The sequence below is a fragment of the Bos indicus genome, chromosome 26 (assembly GCF_029378745.1).
Source record: "Bos indicus isolate NIAB-ARS_2022 breed Sahiwal x Tharparkar chromosome 26, NIAB-ARS_B.indTharparkar_mat_pri_1.0, whole genome shotgun sequence".
Lineage (NCBI taxonomy): Eukaryota > Metazoa > Chordata > Mammalia > Artiodactyla > Bovidae > Bos > Bos indicus.
The window spans coordinates 17,485,595-17,511,347 of NC_091785.1; the positions used below are offsets into that span (position 1 = coordinate 17,485,595).

General features: G+C 42.6%; 1 protein-coding gene across 4 annotated transcripts in view; it reads right to left on the reverse strand.

The window, feature by feature from the left end:
- Positions 1 to 22,452, reverse strand: part of BLNK (B cell linker) — an 82,111-nt gene extending 59,659 nt beyond the window's left edge. For 2 of the 4 annotated variants that reach the window (XM_070780583.1, XM_019953132.2), the window contains exon 1: positions 22,198 to 22,450. In XM_070780583.1, the coding sequence (XP_070636684.1) occupies positions 22,198 to 22,244 (47 nt within the window). In that variant the 5' untranslated portion in view covers positions 22,245 to 22,450. Of the gene's footprint in view, positions 1 to 22,197 lie in introns of all 4 variants that reach the window. The other 2 variants (XM_019953134.2, XM_019953133.2) reach the window with 2 other exon arrangements.
- Positions 22,453 to 25,753: the final 3,301 nt, after the last annotated feature.

The window sequence follows — 25,753 nt, forward strand, 5'->3', positions numbered from 1 at the left end:
GGTTGCATAAATATTTGAAACTTCTGCAGAGCAAAAAGTAATGTGCACAAAATCAAAAGATAAATACATGTTGGAAGAAACGTTTGCAGCACATATAAGAAAAAGAACTACATGTTTTGATTAAAAAAGCATCTTAAAACTCAGTAAAAAAAATGTTTAACAATTCAATAGAAAAATGAGCAAAAGATGTGAACACAGATCTAACAGAAAAAAAAAATACAAGTGACCAACAGATCAATAAAAAGTTATTTAATATCACTTATATTTAAAGAAATCTAAATGGGAACAATGAGGTATAATATTCTGATTACCAGACTGGCAAAACTTAATAAGTATAATAATCCCCAGGGTTGGCAAGTATGTAAGAATACAGATATTCTTGGGAATATAAATTAGTACAATCGATATCTGTCAAAATGAAAAACCACCTTGCCTCTTGACCTGGAAGTTCCACTGCTAGAAATTTACCTTATGAACATAGTCACAAACTATACAAACATACATATCAGAATGTTTATTCCAGATACGTGTAATAGCTCTAATCCTTTCTGCCTCTCCCACCAAAACACCTGGAAACAACCTACATGCCCATTGATTATTAAAAGGGAACTTCTTAAATACACACTGATAAAGCCATAAATGGAATACCACAGGCTATTAAAAAAAAATCTCTATTGCTAATATGTAAAAAAAAATCTTGAGATATTATTAAGTTAAATGAAAATGGAGGATGCGACGAAAGAAAAGAAAGAATGTTTCTATGTTTTCCTATGTTTTTTGTAGGAAAAAAAGACATATATACATGTGTGCTGGTATGTACATAGCTTTGTAGAAGGATATGCAAAAAATTGTTACATGGTTGTTTTCAAGGTCAATTGTAATTAGAAAAATTTATGAATTAGAAAAAAGTTCAGCGTATAGGACCATGTTTTATTTTCTTCATAATGACTTTCTAATTTAAAATACATCTAAATAAAATTTCACATGGTTCTGCCTTGAAAGAGTAACATATATGAATTTACCTTTCAGGCAAGGCTTTCCTTTCTTCTGAGAAAACAATTTCATTGGGCATTTTAGTTAATGAAATACAAAGCTTGTATATGGGGCTTCCGACGTGGCACTAGTGGTAAAGAATCTGCCTGTCAGTGCAGGAGATGCAAGAAGCACCAGTCCAATCCCTGGGTTGGGAGATCCCCTGGAGTAGGAAGTGACAACCACTCCAGTATTCTTGCTTGGAAAATACCATGAGGAGAGGAGCCTGGCGGTCTACAGTCTATGGAGCAGCAAAGAACTGGACATGACTGAGCTCACAAAAAGCTTGTATATAGCCATTGTTCCAGGAGGAAATGGAGTTTTTCCATTAAAAAAATGAGGATTTCTCTCACTCTGGGAGCTAGGCTGTCTATTAGCTGTTATGAAGAGTGATACACAGTTAAGCTTAGCATAGGCGTACGAAACCCTGTTGACAGGAACTGGAATCTGGGAGAAATATTCTCTTGGGCTATGTATGGATTTACAATGTATATGCTGCAAAGCTTTTTGGTATAGGGATGGAGCATTTGAGAGGATGAGAGAACAGCTTGTCAGAGGAACTCTGCCTGGCCTGACCTGTTGGCCTCCCGACTAAGTGTTAATTTCAGGCTGAAATTAACCTAGTTTTTTCCAGTAGTCCTGTACTGATGTGAGAGTTGGATCACAAAGAAGATTGAGCACTGAAGAATTGATACTTTTGAATTGTAGTGCTGGAGAAGACTCTTGAGAGTCCCTTGGACCAGCAAGGAGACCAAACCAGCCAATCTTAAAGGAAATCAACCCTGAATATTCATTGGAAGGACTGATGCTGAAGCTCAAATACTTTGGCCACCTGATGTGAACAACTGACTCACTGGAAAAGACCCTGATGCTGGGAAAGACTTAGGGCAGGCAAAGAAGGAGGTGACAAAGGATGAGATGGTTAGATAACATCACCGATTCAATGGACGTGAATTTGAGCAAACTCTGGGAGCTAGTGAGGAACAGAAAAGCCTGGTGTGCTGCAGTCCATGGGATTGCAGAGTCAGACACGACTTAATGACTGAACAACAACAATTCTCCTGTTGTTCTGCTGTAGCTATTTCCTGAGGGCCGTCAGACATCATGGTGATGGGACATTTACTGCGCAGTGGACATTCCTACTCTCAACTATCTTGGGAAAAGGGAGATTGTCAAACAAGAAATGATAATGTAGATTGGGCATGTAGGGGAGCTCTTTTCCCTTCTAGGTCTGATGATTGTTCGGACCTGTAGACCTGAAAAGCATAGACAAACCTGAGGGTTTTTCTACAGTGTGAGGCTGGAGGGGTGGGGAGGTATGTGGCCCTGAACCCGAGACTGGGTCTGGGCCTCTGCTCTGAGAAGAGCCATCTGCGGTGCCATCGGTAGCCCTTTTCAATGAGATAATTCCCTTTATTGTCCCCAAATCTTCAATGGTATCCTGTCAGGAGTTGTAGCCCAGCTTTGATCGGGCTATGGGGAAAGTGTGTTCCATTGGCACTGAGGGGTGGATCGCAGTGGGAGGACAAGCTGGAGGGTGGAGTAGAAAGATAAGAGAGACTTCTTGAGGCTACACCTTGGAGAATTATCTACATGACTGGGCAACCCAGTGAGGGGTTCAAGTTTGAATATGAGAAGGTCAGTGCCATTTCATCGTTTGCATAACAAAGGAAATGAGACCATATCTTACATCACCAGTAAAGGAGGCTGGGTGTGTTGATTCCACATGTATGAGAGCTCAGCTAAGCACCAGGCTCAGCAGCGGAGAGAACAGGATGGATGAGAGAGAAGAGGACCACCTGGTCCATCAGAGACACACAGGGGCGTCCTTCCAGCTGGACTTTAAGTTGCCTCAGAAGCATATAGCATTCTAGAATTTGTTCACATACATCCCGTGCAAACCCTTTTCTCCTTTTGCTGAGGAACTGTAGAGAACCTGTGAGATAGAGGAATGGGCAGGCGGGGAAGATAGGAGGTGTAGGAGTAGAGAGGAAGTGAGATTGAGAGACAGATGGAAATGGATTGATTAGGAAGAAACTGAATAATTTCAAGTGGGGAGCAGAGGGCACTCTAGTTGTAAGCCAGCTATAACCAAGTGGAATGTCTTTACCCCACTTAATGCCTAACTGGATTGAAGGGCAAAATGAACTGGAGTGAAGGATCCTATCAGAGGTTCCTGAAGAGTGGGACACAGGCAGAGTAATAGGGAGCCAGAGGCTGATTTGTATAACTGACTTTGCTGTAGGTGTATATAGTCACATGTAAATTGTTGCAAAAAAGTTTGATGTAATTTTTTCAATTATTCAGCTAGGTAGTTGATGCTTCTTGGCATTTCATAATTACTTTTAATTATAGCAGTTCATGGGATCACAAAAAGTCAGACACGACTGAGCGACTGAACTGATAGATTATTAAAATAATTATAATCTATAATTTTAGCAAATGGTTGAATTTTTTCACAAACTACATGTTTTGTGTTTAAATTTTTTTCCTCCCTCTGCATCTCATTCACTCAAATCCTGCCATCCACAGACTGCTCAGTTTCAGCTGCCAACCTTGTTACGTGGTACAAGTCGGCATCCCCCAGACCAAGAAGATGTGGTGATGCCCTCAGCTCCCTTTATCAACTCTTCACACACGGTCTGGTGCACAGCTTTTGCTGCCTTCTTTAGTATCTTCTGCTCCATTCTGGAGCACTTTTTGTCCTCTAGCACAACTTGGAGGATATGCAATAGCAAAGAAATGTGCAACTGGACTGTTTCAGGAGAAGATGCTCTTGAGTTGAACGACAGTTGTTTCACTGTGATAAGCTGTGTGGGGGTGAAAATAGGTAAGGCATAAAGTAGCTGCACTTTGATTATCCCTTTCAGAGATATCCTTGCAAGGCTAGGAGAAGGATAATGGGATCTCAGTGTTCTCATCTTTTAAAGTTGTGAAGAGATAGCCATGCTTATGTTAACAAAATACAATGAAGGACAAAGCTTATCTACACGTATCTACATTTTAAAACAGCATTAATATGTTATTTTTAAGCAGTATGACATTTTCACACTCAAAATAGTGAGCAGGTCATATAAATAATTATTATTCCCTATATAAACCAAGTTGAATATTATATTCTCTCCTTTCCTGTTGTTTTAAATTTTTTTTCAAGCTTTTGGGTTAATATCAATAAATTTAGCTATTTACCAACACACTGGAGTACTGTGGCCCTGACTGAACCAGGATCTCATTTAGATCCCATGATGTCTTGAGAGAGGAAAGATCATTGTTTGAAAGTTACGAGCAGTTTTTTGTCTTCAAAGAAGAGTTTAGAGGCTTTAGAATCTGGCAGACCAGTGGTTCTCACAATAAACTGCACCAGAATCACCCAGAGTTCCTTGGAAACCCAGAGTTCCCCTCCAACCCCTGGGGTTTCTGATTGGGCAGGTCTGTGGTGGGGCTGGAGAATTTGCATTTCCTACAGGTCCCCAGGTGGCGCTGACTCTACCTGTCGGGAGCCCACCCTTTGAGCACCACTGTGATTGTTGTTGCTGTGATGATCATACCCTTTTCCACTGCAAACCTTTCAGTTGTGCCAAATAAAGCAAATACCTGCTTGCAGAAAATTAAAGTCCTCATTAACCCAAGTGTAGAGTTTCTGGCAGAGAAACTGATTGGTCAGTTGGGTAACCCAATCTGGACGCATGCTTTACTAGATGGTCACTTCTTTACGGGACTTGATTTTTCTCTGTGTGAATTTAGACTACCTGGTGCCTGTGTATTTTTGTTTATTTTATAGTCATATGCTTTTTTCTTGAACCATAGTTTGCAGCAGCTGCAGAGTGGAGATAAAGGGCCTACGTGCCCCTCACGCTGTGCAATAATCCAAAAGCTAGCAGACCTGCTCCCAGCAGAGAACCTGGCTGAGATGTTGCCATTCCTAATACGGTGCTCTAACATGGAAGAACATAGAATGTGGTGCTGTTAGGACTAAGACACAGCCATAGCCCCATCTGAGGGGGATGGGCAGCCTCACTGTCGCTCATCCTGCAGACTCCAGTCTAGAAACTGCAAGTGAGGGAAATGAGGATGTGGTAGACAGGTCTTGGGCTCTGGTATCAGGATGTCTCCTGTCTTCTTTGGGCCTCCTGGTTGCTGGTCCCTCGACTACAGGTTGAGTTGACTCCTAGAAGCACTCATTCTCACCATGCAGAAGCGAGCTGGCATTTGAAGTGTTTTCTGGCTGGGAGCAAAGCAGAGAGAGCCTGAGGTAGGGTCCAGGCTACTGAGTGAAGCCTTGACTAGTAACAAAAATAAATCATTCTTTGTGATGTACTTCCCTTTTCTTATTCCTCAAACTTCAGTGAAGTTTTATTACACATTCATAACTCTCTTAGGACTGTGAGGAAATAAGGGATGGGTCTGTGGCCAGAGGTGGAAGGAGCCCAAGAAATCCAGATGGAACCTAGAGGATGCCATCTGCACCAGGATGGCTCCTAGGAGAGTGGTGAATGGATCTGGAGATAGGCGAGAGCCAGGGGGAAGATGTGGGAGGTACAAGCAGCCTGGGACTCCCAGAATCCCAGGGGCAGGGAGTCTGTAAAAGAGGGATAGGACTGGTGTAATTTGAATGGCAAAAGATAACCATTTTTCTTTTCTTTTTGGACTCAGAAGCAAATAGTGGCTGGTTGCATATGTTGCATAGTTTTTAATTTCTGATGATTTCTGATTAAAAATGTGATATATGTCAAAGAATTCAGTTTGAAAAGACTACCTAAGGTATGATTCCACCTGGAATTTGGAAAAGACAAAACCATAGAGACAGTAAAAAGATTAGTGGTTGTCAGGAGTTCAGGAAGAGGGAAGGAAAGATAAGTAGGTGAAACAGAGGATTTTTAGGACAGTGAAACCATTTTGTATGCCACTATAATGGCAGCTGTAAGCAATAGATGGTCATTGTAGAACGAGCTTGGATAGATATTCTCCAGACCGGAAGGTACTCCAGAATTGGTTTTTATTATTGCTGTTGTTGGCGGTTCTGGGGTGTTTTTTCGTTTGTTTTTGTTTTTTGGTAGTGGCAGGGATGGTTGACTGAAAATGCTCCCTAGCATGGCTGATTGGCATGGAAGGAGGGACTGGTGGGATGCAGAGCTCTACTAGAAGCAGGATGGGCATGAAGTTCACTGGAAAGGCAGTTGCATATGGCCAGACCATCAAAGAGTTCTCCAAGTAAAGTCATATTTCATTAATACCTTTCTAATAATTTTTGTTAAATATAGATGATTTGAAAGATGGTATCATCTGCAAGAAGTGCTTTCTTTAAAGTTTTGTAGAAAAAACCCAGAAAATATCTTGTTTTTAGCTCAGTGCACTGACAGAGAACCATGAGAAAGCAAACTTTATGATGTTTTTTCACTGTTTTTCGAGAAAAGGTGGACTGCAAAGCAATGTTTATCTGAGAAAATCCCTATTTAATCTGGATTTAGGAATGGATTAAAGAAGGTTTCATATTCAAGCAACTCTTCACAGACAAAAAGAACAAGGCAAATCCTTGCTCCTTCTTCATCCCCACATCCTAACCTCGAGCCCAGATCTGGAGCTTCATCCTTTCAGTATGCACAGGGCTGGTCCTTCTCCTGCAACCAAGATCCAAGCCTACAGCTTCCCCCTCACACCAGGAAAAAGCTGCCTCTGGCGCTGTGCCTCTCCAGTCCATGCTCTGAAGGCTTGTCAGGGTCTATTCAGCTCATGTTTCTAAAACCCAGCTTTCACCAGGCTGCTCTCTCTTCTAGGGCCTACAGCAGTTCTCCAGTGTCTGCTGAACCAAGCCTGGCTTTTTGTCTTGACCGAGAGTTATTCAGCCTCTCTCTGAACTGCCCAGATGACTGCCTGTGAATTATCTACATCTACTCGGTTGGGTACTCTTAGGACATCTATCTGTGCTCTCCTCACAACTGGCCTGGTATCTCCATCTTATATGTTTCTAAGACCAATTTGGAGTAGAAATCTCTAATGCTTTCTTTGGTGTATATATATAGAGGCAAAAAAAAAAAAAAAAATCCAGTCTCTGACCACTTCATACTATGAACAGATTTTTTAAAATGCAGTGATCATCACTAGGTCTGCTTAGCTGACTTCCTCCTTTTTCAGGAGTTTTAATGATCTCACTTATTGACTCAGGACTTATTTTTAAGATGCTACTAGTCACTTTATGGTATATTTTGTTATTAAATTTAATAAGTAATTAAATAATCTGGTGTTCTTGAAATTTCCAACTTTTTTTTCACTTTTTCTCTGACTATTCATCTCCTATCACTAGTTATATCAATTCATATTTAGACAAATTTTACCCTTCTCTTTACCCTCCTGTTCACTCCTACAGCTACAGCCACTGTGATCTCAGGATGATAGACTACGCCAGTGCTCCAACCCATCTTTTCTTAAAAAAAAACTTTTAATTTTATATTCAAGTATAGTTGATAAACAATTCTGTGCTAGGTTCAGGTGTACAGCAAAGCAACTCAGTTATACACATGTATCTACTCCCTTTCAAATTCTCCTTCCATTCAGATTGCCACACAATATTGATTAGTGTTCCCTATGCTACACAGTAGGTCCCTGCCAGTCATCCACTTTAAATATAGCAGTGTGTACATGTCAATCCCAAACCCCCTATTTGTCCCCCCCCTCGCCTGTCTCCCCTGCCATCACAAGTTCACTCTCCCAAGTTTATGAGTCCATTTCTGTTTTGTAAATAAGTTCATTTGCATCATTTTTTCTTAGATCCCTCATATAAGCAATATCACATGATATGTCTCTCTCTGTGTCTGACTTCACTCAGTATGGCAAACTCTAGGGCCATCCATGCTGCTGCAAGTGGGCATTATTTCATTCATCTTATGGCTGAGTAACAGTCCATTGTATATATGTACCCCATCTTCTCTATCCATTCCTCTGTGTTCCCCCATCTTGTCTCCTTCCCTTTAGCCTCTCCCCTTCTTCGGGTTCATTTTCCTAAATTGCTCCTTTTATCATGTCGCTCCACTCATGGATAGTCATTGCTGTCTCCCAGTTTCTTGCAGGATAAGGTACACACTCATTATCTTGGCAATCAAAGGTCTTCAAAATTTGGATACAACTAAACGTTTTAGGGGCTTCCCTGATGGCTCAGATGGTAAAAAATCTGCCTACAGTGCAGGAGACTCAGGTTCGATGCGTGGGTGGGGAAGATTCCCTGGAGAAAGGAATGGCAACCCACTCCAGTATTTTTGCCTTGAGAATCCCATGGACAGAGGAGCCTGGTGGGCTATAGTCCAAGGTGTCACAAAAAGTTGGGCACAATTTAGTGACTAAACAACAACTGACTTGAGGGCAGGGTCTTCCCCTTAAAATTTAATCTTATTTGTTTTATGCAAGACGTGTATTTGTTTTGTTATTCCACAGTATTCAGTGAGCAAACCAAGCAAGGCGCGTGTGGATTCAGAGCTGCTATGACACAAGCCCTGCCTCTGGTGATGTAGGAGGAAGGTCCCTTCTGCCACCATGTCACACGACAGAAACATCTGACCTGTGTCAGACCGAAGGGCAGAGAGAGACAGATGGGGCGGGAGGTGGGAGGTGCAGGTTGGGGGGGGGGCATCTCTAATTCACACAAAATAATTTCCCTTTGGATAATTTCTGTCTCAAAACTGAAGTCTGTGGCTACTGACGGTCATTTTGAAACAGAATGCCGCTTTTGAGCGACTGTTCTGTTTTTGCACTCAGCAGCCCTGGTCCTCGCACTAGCGTCCCTCCTCCCCACAGCCTGGCCCAGCTTCCTCCGGGCCAGCCTTCCTGTGGCATTACTGGTGTTATATTTAGATTTGCGAATTCAGCAACCGAAGTCCCTTCCTTCTGGAGACGGTCCGTGGTGAAGCTGGCACAGAAGTTTTGGCAAGTCCTTTCTACCATAGGATACCTCAAGATGCTCCTGAGAGTAAGGTCTCCCCCAGCCCCATTCACAGACGCAGAGACAAGGCCCAGGAGACCCCAGTGCTGGGTTCAGACCACACAGCTCCAAAACTCCAAGTTTTGCCTGTCATCAAGGTAGTCACAGAAGTCTGATGGTGAGAGAGACTTTAGGAATATCCTGGGTCAACCTCCTCTTGGAAGGGAGGACATTAAATTCCAAAGAAATTCTGCCATTGTCCCCAGATTAATTTTGAGGATTCCCCCAGCTCTTTCCCTCACATGCCGCTCCATCCTTTCCGCATGTGGTCCAAGTTTCCTGTTCAAGAACCAGCCTTTCCACAGCAGGGATGTGCCCTCCAGTTTATACCGCAGCCCAGAGCTATGCTTACAAGTCCAGGCCCAGAGAGCCAGGCCAGTGGTCAAATGGATACTCAGTGGCACTGCAGTGAATGCCCGCACTCACTGAGCATGTATTGTGTGCCAGGTCCTTTGCGTGTATTATCTCATCTAGCCCTCACAGCCTGATGATATAGGTCCTATTGTTATCCCATTTAAAAAATAACCACATAACATTAAATTTATGGTAACTAGTGTTAAGTGAGTGTACAGTCAGTAGTGTATTCACATACACATTGCATCTTCACATTGTTGTGATTATCTCAACTTTTATAGTGAGGAAATACTTGCTCAGAGAAGCAACTTGCCCCAGGTCCTACAACTAGTGAACAACAGAGCTGGGATTAGAAATCAGGCCATCCGACTCCAGAACCCATGCTCTCAACCATCCCTGCGTGACGTGTGCTTCTTTGTCTCAGCTTGGCCCCTCACCAGGGTGGATGGCCAGCTTCAGCATGTGCCCCTTTGGGCACCTTCCTCTCTGTTCCTGGAGAAGGCATCCAGTTCCTCCCCCAGCCAAGGGGTGTTTACTGAGGACACGTGCTCCCACTGCTGCCCTGCTACAAGTCTTCCCTGCTCAACTTGTTGCTGGAAGACTGCATGGGCTCTGCAGGGCTTGTTTGGGTCTTTAGGGAGGGGCAAAGAAGAAAGAGGAAGGGACAGAAGGCAGGGGGAGGGAGAAACAGAGAGGGCAGCACACGCAGCTGGCAGGAAGGAATATGGCAAGGGCTCTCAGGTGCAGACCGTGCTCGGAAGTAGAGTGCCTGGGCTCAGCCGCAAGGAGACCTGGGTACCTATCCCCGTGCGCCCGTCTCATCACCCTAGTCCGAAAGGCCACTTAAGAGTCCTGGAGTGGGGGCATCTGTGCACCTTCTATGTGAGCATCTCATGGCCTGGGTTGTCTCACTAACCACCTAGGAACCAGAGAAAGTAATTTGCAAGTTTCTCCATACACTACCATTTCTTTTTTCCCACTGAGATCTGCAAATACTTTGTGGTTGTCTTTGACGTGTCTAGACGGCGGATCTCGGTTATAAGCAGACAGAAATTGGGCTGACTTGGCACAACCAGGAATAAAGAGGATCCTAATACCCTGAGTCCTTTCCAAAAAAAAACCTCCTGGTGCACTTTACCCTATCAGAGGCAGTTAGGCAGGAGACACACTGCCCTGACATGGATGAGATGACAGGAAAGTAGGTTGAATTCGCTGTACAGAGGTCCTAGGAGATTTGTCCCTTGATGTGACAGCAGAAGTGTCAGGCTCTCGGCTCCCTGATTTTAAGGGTCTGTAGGGATGTAGCACTTTCCTTCATCTCTCTGGTGCTGACTCTCACTCACCCACATAGCATGGAGGACCTGGGGTAAAGGGAAACTTCTTCCTAGAATATGTGGAAACAGGTTGTGGAAAGCAAAAAAATTCAAGAAGGCACTTGGGTTTGGAAGAGCCCCTGGAGGTCATGTTATCTAACCCCGTCACTGTGCAGGGCTCTGATTTGTTTCTTGTTCTAACCAGGTGCTGACAGCTGGAATTTTGTGATGTTTACAGTCTTTCTTCTAACAGCATGAAAATTATTGTGTAAAGCAGATGATTCTCAAATTTGTAAGACTGCATGACAAGTAATTCTAATCATTTTCAGAAAATTCTGAAAATGTAATTCTGGAAAAGGGGCGTGTTTAAAAGAAAAAATTAACCTTATTGGGGGGAAAATTGAACCTTGGCTGTGTCTACATGTTACACCCCACTTGTCTGAGCAATCATTTCTATAACAAAAAACAAAGATATTTTCAGGGAGTAAATTTTCAAGGAGTGATATTGCAAGAATGGTATTTCTGATACATAAAAAAAAAAATTGCCTCAAGCTCATCATTTCTTTGGAATCTGAGTGAAAAAAGTATTGGAAAATATCATATGTAGAGATTAAAGTGGAAGGAAGCATTGTCATTCTTAAATGTTTACCCTACAGGAACATTTATTAATAATACATTTTTTGTGGTGGGGTGGCCACACTGCTCAGCTTGTGGGATCTTCGTTGCCTGACCGGGGAGCTAACCCAGGCCCTCGGCAGTGAGAACGCTGAGTCTCACCACCAAACCGTCAGGGAATTCCCCAATAATACATTTTAAAAAAGTACTTTGACACAGTATCTAATTGGTCAAATGAAATGATCATGTATCCCCATAATATAATATTTTACAGTAAATATGCAAAATAATTTTGTTACCAAAAATTCCTCATTCAACTATTTCAATATTCAACTTAGTGAATAGTAAGTAAATTTAGAAAATTCACAGTACTGTGCAATTACCACCACTGTCTCGTTGCAGAACAGTTCATCAACCCAAAAGGAAGCCTCAGACCCACTAAGTAGTTACTAGCAATTTTAAAGCAGATGTTTTTTCCCCTACTTTACTTTCGAGGCACACAAATAGCTTTTGTTTTAATCATGTTAAGAATTGTTTTCATCATTCATCAAATGAATTTGATTCAGTCACCTGGGATTGGTTGGATAACTGTGATAATCTGTTGATAGGATGATAATAGGAAATAAAAAAGTTTTCTGCTGTAAAAAGAGAACTTTGACCATGAACAGGGTGTAAGACAATTTAAGAAGCAAAATAGTCACATACATGTAGAGGGCTCAGTTTTCCAGTGATTTGCTGGTGGTGTTGTTGTTCAGTCACTCAGTCGTGTCCTACTCTTTGTGACCCCATGGACTGCAGCATGACGGGCTTCCCTGTCCTTCACGATCTCCTGTAGTTTGCGAAGACTCATGTCTGTTGAGTCACTAATGTCGTCCAATCATCTCGTCCTCTGTCATCCCCTTCTCCTGCCCTCAATCTTTCCCAGTGTCTGGGTCTTTTCCAGTGAGTCTGCTCTTTGCATCAGGTGGCCAAAGTATTGGAGCTTCAGCTTCAACATCAGTCCTTCCAATGAATATTCAAAACTGAGTTTCTTTAGGGTTGATTGGTTTGATCTCCTTGCAGTATAAGGGACTCTCAAGAGTCTTCTCCAGCACAATTAAAAAGCATCAATTCTTCAGCACTCAGCCTATTTTATGGTCCAACTCTCATACCTGCACATAACTAGTGGAAAAACCATAGCTTTGACTATATGGACCTTTGTCAGCAAAGTGATGTCTCTGCTTTTTAATACACTGTCTAGGTTTGTCATAGCTTTTCTCCCAAGGAGCAAGTGTCTTTTAATTTTGTGGTTGTGGTCAAATTTGCAGTGATTTTGGAGCCCAAGAAAATAAAATCTGCCACTGTTTCCACTTTTCCCCCATCTATTTGCCATGAAGTGATGGGATCGGATGCCATGATCTTCGTTTTTTGAGTGTTGAGTTTTAAGTCAGCTTTTCCACTCACCTCTTTTATCCTGCTCAAGAAGCTCTTTAGGGATCTTCCTGACCAGAGATCAAATCCCGTATTGCAGGCAGGTTCTTTACCATCTGAGCCACCAGGGTGTTTTCAGTTTGGTATTACATTTGCCATTTTCCTTTTTGAAAGTATGTTTTTCATGTTTGTATTTGAATCTACTGTAGTTGTTTGTGCTAAAAATGACTGTTTCCTTCCCACCTAGGATTGGGTATGGTCATTAATATGCCAAACATGTTTAAAAGGTTATTCTTCACCCTGCAGCTTTTTACGTTTTGAACCAAGTAAAGTTGTAAACAACAGCATAGTCAATGAGGGAGGACATTTCTTTCTGCCTTTGAGCTCAGCCCTCTAACCCTGTTGTCCAAGCACTTTAGTTATAGCCTCCCTCGATTTAGGTGTTGTCTCCCTCCTCTGACCTTTCTCACCTTCTTTTCACCACTTTCCTGAACAATGTTCCCTTCTTTCAACTAACAACCATAGATTGAGCCACATCTGTGTGGGAGACAGAAGAGCACAGCTTTCTGCCCCCATGATGAGCTGTTAGATTCTGGCCTGGGTGTTAGTGATGGCAAAGAGCTTAATGCCTGAACCTATTACAGTGATGTTTAATCTTGAGCCAGGACTCTAAGACACTGCTTTATCACAGAAGGAAGTCTCTTTAAAGACACAATTTGGGGCAACAGCAGAGCCCAGGCCAGGAGGGATTTGTGGGACATTCTCAGAACCCTTACTCTCTATTTAATACATTTACGGTTACAACACCCTTATTATGTTATATGGGCTTCCCAGGTGACTCAGTGGTAAAGAATCCATGTGCCAATGCTAGAGATATAGCAGACATGGGTTGGATCCCTGGGTTGGGAAGATCCCTTGGAGGAGGAAAGAGCAACCCACTCCAGTATTCTTGTCTGGGAAATCCCATGGACAGAGAAGCCTGGCAGGCTACAGTCTGTGGGTTCGAAAAGAGTCAGACATGACTGTGCAACCGAACATGCATTATGTTATTTATTATTATTCTCATTTTCCTGAAAAGCTGAGGCTAAAAAGAATTAAGTAATCTTCTCAGAGACCAAGACCTATGGAGTACAGAGCAAATAGTCAAACCTAGGTCTGCCTAATTCCAAAATTCAGCAAAAAAAAAAAAAAAAAAAAAAAAACCACCTTTCTGCAGCACTTCTTAATTATACCACATGGTCCTTTATACTTAGTCTATGCATAAGACCAACTCTGCTCTTTTTAATTATGACTCACTCTCAGATTACATGAACTGTTGTGAGAACATTCCTTGAAAAATATATAGTATCACAGGGTACCAGACATGCCTGCGTCAGTGTGAAATTCAAGTTTGGACTTGGAAGCATGTGATAGCATGAAATACTGACAGCAATATTCTGTAGGGCCTCATTGGGATTTCTGACTAGTAAATTACCTGCTTTTTAACTTAAAAAGAGTCTCGGAGAAACATAGAACACAGACTAAGCTAGAATGTTTTACTAGCCAGTAAATAACACAGAAAAAAGAAAAAAAAAAAAAGAGGTAGACATGGTCTGCTCTTCCTCCCTACTCACAGGCAAGCATGGAGGCATAGTTCTAGACTGGGCTTTGTCAGTGTGAGCTTATACAGGCAACATCACATCTCTGGGCATTTTACCTGAGGGAGTACAGAGATGGTTTCTCCATTTTACCTGCCAAGTAAACCTTTCTGATTTGGAGGCTGGGGAGAGGAGGGGATGAGGCTTCTCCACTGATGTTTGTGTCCTAACATATTGCAGGGGGAGCAGGTTCAGCCTAGGCAGCTCATGGAACTTGTGACCATCACTGGCTACATAATTTCCAGGGCCCATTGTAAAATGAAAATACAGGGCTCCTAGTTGAAAATCCAAGACTGCAACAGCAGAGCACTAAAGCAACCATGGGGGCTGTGAGACTGCATGGCACAGGCCTTGAAAACTCAGTGACCTCTGCTGCAGGTTCCCTTCAGGAAGGGTTGAAATCTGGTGGCAATCTAGGATGCCCAGGTAGCCTTCTGGGAGGCAGGGATGCCCTGGGAGTAACGAGCTTCTTTCTCAGGAAAGGGGCAGACAGGGAAGCACTTTTCATCTAGGACATGCAACATGTCCCTAAGCTGGCTTCCATGCTTTGCTGTGGAAATGAGCATTGGAACAGCCATGCTGGACTAAGGGACTACTTCCAATTTGGGGACCTAGGCCATGATGCTGTAAAAGGGTTGTGAATACACCCAAGTGGAAAATCAGTCTACAGATATAGCTGCTGATGGATGACCTTTCAGAAGGGAGATGAGGCAGGACAGGTAGGAGCAGGCAGGTTAGACCGGGAGGAGCAGCTTCGAGGGAGGAGCTGTTGGGAGCAGGTAGTCCCAACTGTAGCACTAAGTACCAGTGTGGGAAGGAAGACATAAGCCTGCCTGCCGAGGGGTGTAGAACTGGGGATGGGAGCACATGGCACAGAAAGAGGCTCAGCCCATAGCAGGAGGGGTGGTTCCCTGAGAGAGGGTGTCCACTGCAGGCCAGGTGACCTGTGTGCCAACGTCAGCTGCTTTCTTGCAATGTGCTAGGGACCCTTAAGGTCGGTGGGACCTGGTGGACAGCAAGCCAGGGTCACACTTCAGGGTTCACAGCTCCTTTGATCTTGAGGCAGGTCCTTGATGGGGGCTGGAATTCCACCAATCTGCAGGGGGGACCCATTTCTGGAACAACGAGTGTGCCATCCTCTTAACCTCTAATCGTGTGCTTGGTTCCTGTAGGCTAAGAAAGCCCAGCAAGTACATGGAATGAGAAAACTGAAGCTGTTACAGAGAGCTTAGATATCAACACCTAAAAGAGCAAAGAGAGATGCAAGGTCATTTTAAAGAAGCAGAATGATTCCAGGTCAGTTGAGATTTAAAGGACTGGCAAATCCAAATCACAAGGCAAGGCATGCAGTGTGTCTGACGGGGAGGCAGTGGTAGCCCCAGAGAGCACCAGCCCACAAAACCAGAGTCTACCTGATATTTGTCCTAGATCTCATGGGTTCCACTCAAGTTGCCCAGTCTACTTAAAGAGGTAGAAACAGAGTATTCCAAGGTTGACCTGATGTCTGGAAATCTTTTCCTGCTTTCATTTTTCTACTTAGGAGAGAACAATATATGCTTCAGTGATTCATGTAGTTCCTGGCATCTAGCTTTGTTTGACACTAAAAATTCTTTTTTCAAAAACAACTCATTGACATACAGACTCAAGAACTTCTGGACTTTCTGCTTGGCAACCACTGACCCAGATCATCCCAGACAGAGGAAAATCAGTCCAGCAAGCAGAGGCCACATCAATGGCAAAGATACTATTATATATTACATATTCTAAACTTCATATATTATATATAATTTATATATTATAATTTATAATATATAATTTCTATATTCTATATTCTAAACTTTAATACATTCTGCACTCTAAGTATATACAAGTGAATCTGTGCTTCTCATTCTACATAAATTTCATTCCACTTGATTTGAATCAGAGTTTTCCAACTATAGCACTGTTGACATTTTTGTGCCAGATAATACTTTGCTGTGAGGATTACTCTGCACAGCTCAGGATGTTCAAGTGTCCCTGGCATCTACCAACTACATGTGAGCAGCAACCCCATCCGATGTGTGATTGTCAGATGTCCCCTGGAGGGCAAAATTGTCCCTGGTGGAGAGCCACTGATCTAAATGATGCAGCTATGTCTGGGGGAAGGGCAGGGTAAGACAGCTTCTATGGGGTTTATTAAAAAGCCAAAGAAAAGCCATCAAGTGTTTCAATTTCTCTATAATAAGGCATTACTTAATTTCTTTTTTTTTCCTTATTCATGTTCTTTAACAAGCCCAGATGCCTTGATGTCATCACAGGAGGGCAATAGTAAGATCTTCTTTGAAACTGCACCAAATAAGTAAATTCTTCACAGAACAGATGAGCTTAATCATCTGTGGGGAAAAACCAAGAGATTATAAATGTGTGCCTAAATATTTGGGTACCAGCCCAATCTCTTCCTATCCAGTGATGTAAGAGGCAGGGCTGGAATGTGATTGTGGCTCAGTTCTCGGAAACCTAATTAATTATATCGTAGCCCATTTGGGAACATATTCAAGAGGAAGGAACTGTTCAGCCATGGCACACATTGCTCAGATGATCATTGGATCCAGGAGAGAGGGCACCTTGAATTTGCAGACTCTGGTTTAGTGTTTTCCTGGCACAGCCCAGATGAGAGTGGGTGAGAAAGAGTACCCTGAGGTTTCCTAGCTGATGGTCCTGAAATCCACAAACACTAAGCAAATTTCTAATGTGGCTCCCATATAGCTTGCCCATGAGAAGAAAGAGACCTGTCTGAGAATTCCGTCCATTGGTAGGACACAAGTTAGTCCAGTTGAGCAGGTTCTCAGTAGAAATAATGCAGGTGAGCAGTGGGAAGAGAACAGGGAATCATACTTCCTGGCAAGTTTGTCTTATCTCTGACATTAGATGCTGTGCTTCCTCTGTGATCTCTCATATCAGCACCTCTGACCTAAAACTTATAAAGAATGATAAGAGCGATGTCCCAGACACACTTATATTCAGGCTGTGCTCTGTCCACCATGATGAGCCCCTGGGCATCTTCCTGCTCTGCTTGCCACTCCAGTTTAAAGGGGGTTGGATCTACTACCATGAGTAGGAAGAGACATAACAAACAGTCACTTGTGAAGGGTGGGCTGAAGTACTGATTGTTGTGTTTACTTTTTCTTACTCGTTATACCGACCATATGACAAATATTCTGGGTACTTTAGCCCATGTCTTCAGAACACACCTGTGAGGAAGGTATCTCTAGTTTTATTTGACAGTTGAGGAAACTGAGGCTTAGAGAAGTTGAGTGATATCATCAGGACCCATAGCTAGTAGTTGGCAATTGGAACCCTTCCCTTTTGGGCACTGGTTGCTTTGTCCTTCCAAAATACATGAGAGCTATCTTCTAGATCATGTATCTGGATGCTGTCTAGTTGAATCCTCTGACCCCAGTGTTCAGAGTTGGACAGTTTTCAAAGAGTTTGTAAGAAAAGTGTTTGAAAGTATTTTGAAAACTATCTCAAATAAGTTGATCATTCCATCAGGACATAGTTCCTGAAGGTCATGGGATGAAATGGTAGCCTCAGAAGATGTAACATTTCAAGTATGGTTTTCATGCCTAAAGGACCACACAGCATTCAGAGCTGAGAGGGACTTTGAGAATAATCAGATCCAAACTTCTCATTTTGTGGCTAGGGGACACAGGGGTGATGCAGACCTATCCAGGAAGGGGTGGTAGAAAACGAAAGAAAAGGGCATATATGGAAGTATCATGAAATAAAGACTGGAGGGTGTGGTAGGTGAGTGGAAGTACAGAGGGCAGGATGAATCAGACTTAGGGTTAATGGTGACACCATTGACAGAAACAGAGAGGGCCACAGAGGAAGCTAGTGACGGAAAGGTGAAAAGAAGATAAATTTGCTTCTGAAGAAGTGAACTGGAAAAGTTAAGTTACTGGAAACTCCAGTTAAGGATTCCAAGACCTGAGAAGAAAAGTCATGTCCCAGGATCTGTCAAATAGGATCTCCAAGTGAGAGCCCTCGTTGTGAGACCCAGACACCCATGACAGGGCTCTGTCATGCTTGACAGTTTATTAGCCATTTAGATGAAGGCAGAGAAAGGGTGTTTGTCACGTCTACAGTCCATGCAAAGCTAAATGCCACAGATGTCAGAATCAACAGGTAAAATAGCCAAAATAGCTAAAAAGAAGAACTGAAACTGACATGAAATTTATCAAGGATTCATGTAAAGTGCTCTTTTTCTGTTCAGAAAGTCAATCGCACACCTATAGAATTAATAAGAATAACAATAGAGGTACTAAATAACCATCATTTTTCCATTCAATAGGTATTGTGTGCCAGGATCTCTCTAATCCTTGCTGCAGCCCTTTGAGATTGGTGCTATTATTATCTCTATCTTTTTAGCTGAAGAAGCTGGGACCAGGAAGTTTAAGTACAGTTTCCTAAAGTCACACATATGTTAATTTGACTGAAAAATACCATATTCTTACACCAATAAGATAAGGACTAGGGAGACGTGGCTTATCTGTGCCTGTGTCAAAGACTTTTCGCATTTGTAAAAATAAGTGAATATATATTTGTGGGGGCTAGAAAGAAAAATGCACAAGCACAGGTGGTGAGCCAAACTCAATGTTTTGTGCAGCCTGGATGGGAGGGGAGTTTGGGGGAGAATGGATACATGTGTCTGTATGGCTGAGTCCCTTTGCTGTCCACCTGAAATTATCACAACATTGTTAATTGGTTATATCCCAATAGAAAATAAAAAGTTAAAAAAAGTATATGTAAAACATAAAAAGTCCTTCACAAACTAGTTTCACTAACTTGAAAGAAATATAGTCAGTGTGATTCAGGATTGTAAATGTCAAAACGTTTACCCAGAACAGTAATATTTTTGTGAACAGGAATATTTACTGTGGAAGGATTGAGACTTCAGGTCTGAGGTGCTTTTCTGGTGGTATTGTTAGCTTATAAAATCCAGGGAAAATCATGGCTGAGAATCAACTAAAAGATTTTGTAAGTTTTTGGATTCCCATGAACAGAGAAACCAACTTCATGTAGTACCTCAAGGGGAGAAAAAAATCAAAAATCTGTGCTCACACATTTCTGTGGTCACGTATAGCGGAGCCACTTCGCTTTTTTCAACTCTTCAGTAGTAGGAACTCAGCCTTGACTATTCATCCCCAGCTGTCCATATAAGAAGGTCCATCTGGAACCTTCTCATTCTCCTTCATTTTGAGACTCTCCTCTTTCCTTCCAATCTGTCCTGCCCTCCTTTCCTGATTGATTCTGCTTTTCCTTCCTCCTGGTCACTCCTTCTGCCTCTAATCTCTTTTCAGCCCTAGATCAAGGTCATCCCTTTTACACTCCCTCCACCCCAGAAGGACACTCACTATCTCTCTACTTTTCTGGCTAATGATTTAAGCAAAGTATGTTTAAGTGTTGATAAACCTAAGAGTATGAACTCCACTCTTCACTTATACTGTTATTCAATGCCAAATAATTGCACGGTTGTCAATCTTCTGAAGTGATGTTAACCAGTCAAGACAGAGGATGCGAACCAAAAGGATCAAGAATTCGTTTACCTACGCCTGGCCATCCCATCTAATTACAGCAAGTATTTGAAATGGTGCTTCAGGTTCGTTGTGTTTACAATTTCCTTTCTTTGAAAAGTTCCACATCAACAGTGCACACTTTATCAGAACAGGTCAGTTCTGTAAAAACAACTCAGTCACCAGTTAGGGGGAGAAAAGTTACTTCCGCCTGAGCAGATGGATGTAGGATATGATTATCCACAATACAGTTTCAGCTTTCCACCCTCCCATCTGTGGTTGCATGTTGTCTCTTGATAGCTCTGTGGCAAAGTTGGACTTCGTCCCTGAGGGAGCAATTATAAAGTGATTTAGGTTCTATTGCCCTCCTTTATTTTAAATCTTATCTGGATTTCCTGAAGGAAGTTCTAAAACTTAGTACAGTCCTAAGTGATGGAATATCCTTGAAAAGGACCTTCTAAACCTTCTTGTTCCTTTGGGAGAAACCCTCAGAGTTTCTTGGTCATGTCCTTCCTTCTCTCTCCCTTCTCACTGCTCTGTCCCAAGGCCAGGCCTGCAGCTTTAGAGGCTTGGGTTACTTAGCTGTCCCCCTCTCACTGAGCATCCTTGACAACCTCCCTTAAGCCTGTTGGCATGACACCTGTAACAGTGTAAACTGTTCTCCAGCTCTGTGCGGCCAGAGCCCTCACAATCCTTTGTGATATGGCTGCACCCCACGTGTCTAACCTCATCAGGAGCTTCTGGTCCCACATGCCTACTCTACAGCCTGTGTTGGTAAGGAAGTCCTCACCATCCTACAAACGGACCTACTCAAGTCCAGCTCCAAGCGTCCAGTCCCCCGACTTCTTTTTATCTTATGTGCCTCTCAAAGACTAGCTCTTTATTTATTTTGTTTTATTGAGGTAACATTGGTTTATAATATTATGTAAGTTTCACATTTACAACCTTATCTTTCCTACTTCTATATACATCATAGTGTGCTCACTGCCAAAAATTTAGTTTCCATCCGTCACCATACACTTGACTTCTTTTACCCGTTTCAGCCCCCCACCCCGTCCCCTGCTCCTTCCCTTCTGGTAACCACTACTTGGCTCTCCATATTTATATGTTCATTTTTATTTGGTTTGGTTTGTTCATTTACTTTGACAAAGCCTAATGCTTGATGCATCTTCTCTGTTAAAACATCTCTGGCTACTCCGATTCATTTCTTACACCCATTGAGTCACTTACTACTTGCACTATTTTATCTGCCCCCTCCCATGATGGTGTAGCAATATGAGACCAAGGGCAAGACTTTCTTGTCTCCCATTAGGGCCGATCATACAGCAGCACTTACCAACATGCCCTTAAAGGGACCGACTGCAGCCATGCTGCCTCCTGATTCTAGACCAGCAGTTCGTTTCAAACTATCATTTACCAAGGACCTACCAGGTATATAACCCATATTATAACTGTCAAGGACTGTCCCTTGGCCATTCTCAGGCTAACTGCCCTTAAATTCTGTCTCAACAACCTTAATTCTGTAGCTCCTTATCATTTATGATAACTTCCTTGCTACACGTGTCACAACAACCCATGAAAAAATGAAGTTCAAATGGTAGCTGAAATATAAAACACTCATTGAACACCTAAAAGTTCCCGTGTCCAAAAGTCTTGGTATTGTTAAATGCGACAAAAAGAAAATCTTCAAAATAAAAATTTGGAAAGTCTTTTTTTTTTTTTTCCATAGCTCAGAGGAGTTTCTTGATTCTTGCCCCTTTGGTCACGTCTGGTTTATTTATTCTTCCTAAGTGGTTTATTTAATCTTTTTATAGATAATTGTTGCACTGACATGAAGGCACTTGAAAAATAGATCTAATCTCCCCCCAAACACTTGTGATATACAGCCACAAAATAAATGAGATAGTAAAACTATAATGAATACAAATCATTACAACAATCTTTAGCATTAAATAGAAATCCACAATGAAAAGTTTCAGTACTCAGATTAAATCAAACTTTTTTAAAGAAAAGCTTGTGTTTAAAGTCTCCAAGCTGACCACTGGTAGAATCTAAGCCCTTGGCTTTTCTTTTTTTATTGTCTCTTCAAAACTTTACATTTTAATCCACCACTGGCAAAGCCAGCTAAAATAAGCCCACTTGTTCCTACACATTTCTTTAAAAACACAGTGCACTTCCCTATCGCAATTGACACTCGGCTTTCTTAGAACAAGCAAAGTATCCCAGCATTTCAGTATTTCTGATATGCTGTAAAATCATTCAAAGAAAAAAGGAGAAGAAGAAGGAAAAGTATTGGATGGCAAAAATCTTACCTCAACTTCTGACTGGCGGGGACAGTTATTTTATTAAGCTTATCCATTCTTTTTGTAACTATACAAGTCACAAATCACTGTCCAGTGGTCACGTCAGCAGTCCCTGGCCGTCCTCGGGAGTAGCATGGTAAGCCTGTGATCGCAAGGGTCCCAGACACTTGAGTCTGATTTCTGAGAGTGCAGGCTGCTGGCAAACACCTCTGTACTAGGGAGAAGTAAAACTTGCTCGAGCACATAGTCAAGTTTCATGTTTCTACATAATCATGTGATCTGGGTAGCCAGCCAGCTTGGCTGATTACTCTACATTGTGTAAACTTTAATAGTGAAACCTATTGGACATGCAAATTGCCTTTGAGCTGCTTTCTTTTATAACCAGATTTGTAACCAGGTCAGGGCAAGCTTCTGACTGGTCACTACTTCCTGTTGTCCTGAACACAGATAGCCCTTGTTTTCAGCAGGTGTCATGCTGTCCCCTTCCTGGGCTCAAGGAAAAGCAGAATAATCATTTCCATCTGAAAGTCTCTTTGGGACTTCCTGCTCATTTGCCTGAAGTCATGGATAAGCTTTTCCACTTAAAGGATCATTCTACGAAAATGGCATTTTTGTGCAGTTTCTCTTCGCTCTGCTCCCCCACATATTTTAAAATAAATATCAAGTGGTAACAGTTTACTTCAAGACTTAGAATTTAGTTATCCTGAAGATCTACATAAAATGGGAAGACAATTCTCCAGGTATGGTCATTAGGGATAGAGACAGGAGATCTGGGAAAGGGGAGAGGTTGTCCACCGTACAGTGTGGGCACCTTATCAGATTGATGGTGTCGGGAGGTGTGCTGACATCCAGATGCTATCAAACAAAATCAAGTCAGCTGAGAACAAATCTAACAACCTCCCAACAAGGCTATTCTGACATCAGGCCACTGGGAGGTCCCCTGAAGGGCAGGTGCCACTTTCCTCACTGCCTTTGTCCCCTCCTGCCCTCATCCCCTGCTCACTTTCAGCCCCTTACCAGACCCAGTGATGGCCAGACATGGGAGCAGTAGGGGTACCCCGGAACGGTGGGGGGAAACACACGTGCATGGGCTGAACCCATCCCAAGGGGTCCACTTCCCTCCTGGAAGACTTGACAGTTCTTTTTTTACCTCTTCTGAAACTTTCGAACGTGTCTGTTCAAAGAGCAGGAGGCAGTTTCGTGTCAGGGAGGAAGAAAATGAGAAAGACGTTCCCTTTGTACCTGGACACTCTTCCCTGTCTCCAGCAGGAATGCTCTGCTCATCTTTACGAAGTTGGCATATGTTTCCCACATGTATCCAGGTAACCAGTCCTCTCCTGGGCCTGAAGAACACACAGAAAGGGCCGAGCAGAGCGATCCCTGTTACCTCCCTTGTTACAGACCCAAGGTCTGGCTGAAGATAGAGGGAGAAAAGGGAGGAAGAGGCAAAAAACAAGAGAGCTGGAGGAAAAGGGCGGGGCGCGGGGGGCGGGGCGGGAGGAAGAGGCAGAAGAGGGGAAAAAAGAGAAGGAGGACGGTGAGGCAGCAGTGGCAGTGGGAAGTGGACGTGGTAGATGGATCCCTTTCCTCCCGTGCTGCTTCTTTGTCCACACAGAGGTTCTGTATTTCTCCAGGTAAATCTTGATTGTTCGCATTCATGTACTGCCTCTGGATTTCTAGCTCAACCCGATGGTCAGGAGCAGAGTCCTCAGGGCTACTGAAGGGTGGGGCCCTTCTGCCCAGCCAAACTATGGAATTCGCCAGGCTAGTAAGAGAGCACATCATCTTTCATGAGAAAAATATAAATGCTTGACTCATCCAATTGTTTATTTCCCCCCAAATGCAGCTCAGTTTTCTTGCAGTGTATCTCAGAGGAGTTCTGGATCTTCGTCCCTCCTCTCCTCACAGTTCTTAACTGAAAGGAACCAGTAGACCAGGAGGGTGAAGGCACGTAGAATGTCATCAGGATCAGGGAAAATGAGCTCCACTGAATGGGATGGTAATCGTCTTGTTCCTTCTCTGTTACTGTAAAGTGCACTCCATGGGCTGCTTTGCTCTCAACCAACAACTCTGTTCAGCACCTGGGCTGGCAACTTATTTCCCCAGAGAAGAAGACCAAGGGCAAGAGTTACACTTCTGCTTTTTCTTTTTACAGCCACTTGTCTTTCTTCTTTTTACTGTGTCTAGTCTGACATGATAAAAATGAGAGTCTGCTTTTCCAGACTGGACATTTTATCCCATGTGGTATGTAGCATGATAACCATGATGTTCCAAACTGGCAGAACTGCTGTGCGGCTACAATCAGCTTCCCATGAATGTCAATGCAAGCATGGAAATGGAAGACACCAGATCTTAGCTGGTAACTTGTGAACAGAATGAGACCACACGACATGGTTTCTTTCCATAGCACGTGGAGATCGACAAAGCATGATAAACATTCAGTCTCGATCTACACAGCACAGTGAACATGAAAATTAATTAATTACTATTAATAGATGAAAATGGATAGTACCAACCTTAAAGAAAATTTGGAACTCCTATACATTGTGGATAAAAATATAACTAGGTACGATCACTTTGGAAATAGCTTAGTATCAGCTAATACATTTGATGGGATACATACCAATGACCAGCAGGAGGTCATGACATAGCACTGTGTCAGAACACTCAAAGTATACCATGTACGCCAAGGTCATATGCAAGAATTGTCACTGAAACACCCTTTCTAATGGAAAATGAAGCAACACTAGGAACAACTCAATTGCCCATCAACAAGAAAATGAATAAATTAATTGTGGCACATTCATGCAATTCAATGGTGAAAATGAGTGAACTAAAATTGATCAGCATGGACAAATAACAAAAATAACCTGAGCAATAAAGGCAAGTTAAAGAAGATCATACACCATGATTCCAGTTATGTTAAGGTCTGTTTGTGTTTGAGCTTGGTCATATCTGACTCTTTGCAACTCCATGGGCTGTAGCCCCCCAGGCTCCTCCAAACATGGAATTTTCCAGGCAAGAATACTTGAGTGGGTTGTCATTTCCTACTCCAGAGGATCTTCCCAACCCAGGGATTGAAACTACGTCACCTATGTCTTCTACATTGCAGGCGGTTCTTTACCCACTGAGTATATTAAGGTTCAATTCAGTTCAGTTAAGTCACTCAATTGTGTCTGACTCTTTGCGACCCCTGGGACTGCAGCACACCAGGCTTCCCTGTCCATCACCAATTCCCAGAGCTTGCTCAAACTCATGTTCATTGAGTCAGAGATGCCATCCCACTGCAGTTCAAAAGCAAGCATTCTTCAGCGCTCAGCTTTCTTTATAGTCCAACTCTCACATCCATACATGACTACTGGAAAAACCATAACTTTGACTAGACGGACCTTTGTTGGCAGAGTAATGTCTCAGCTTTTAAATATGCTGTCTAGGTTGCTCATAGCTTATCTTCCAAGGAGCAAGGTTAAAGACATGTAAAACTAATTTATCACTTAGGACATAAATGGTCAAACCAAGGGAAGGAATGATAAATGTAAAATTCAGGTGAATGGTTACCAGGAGT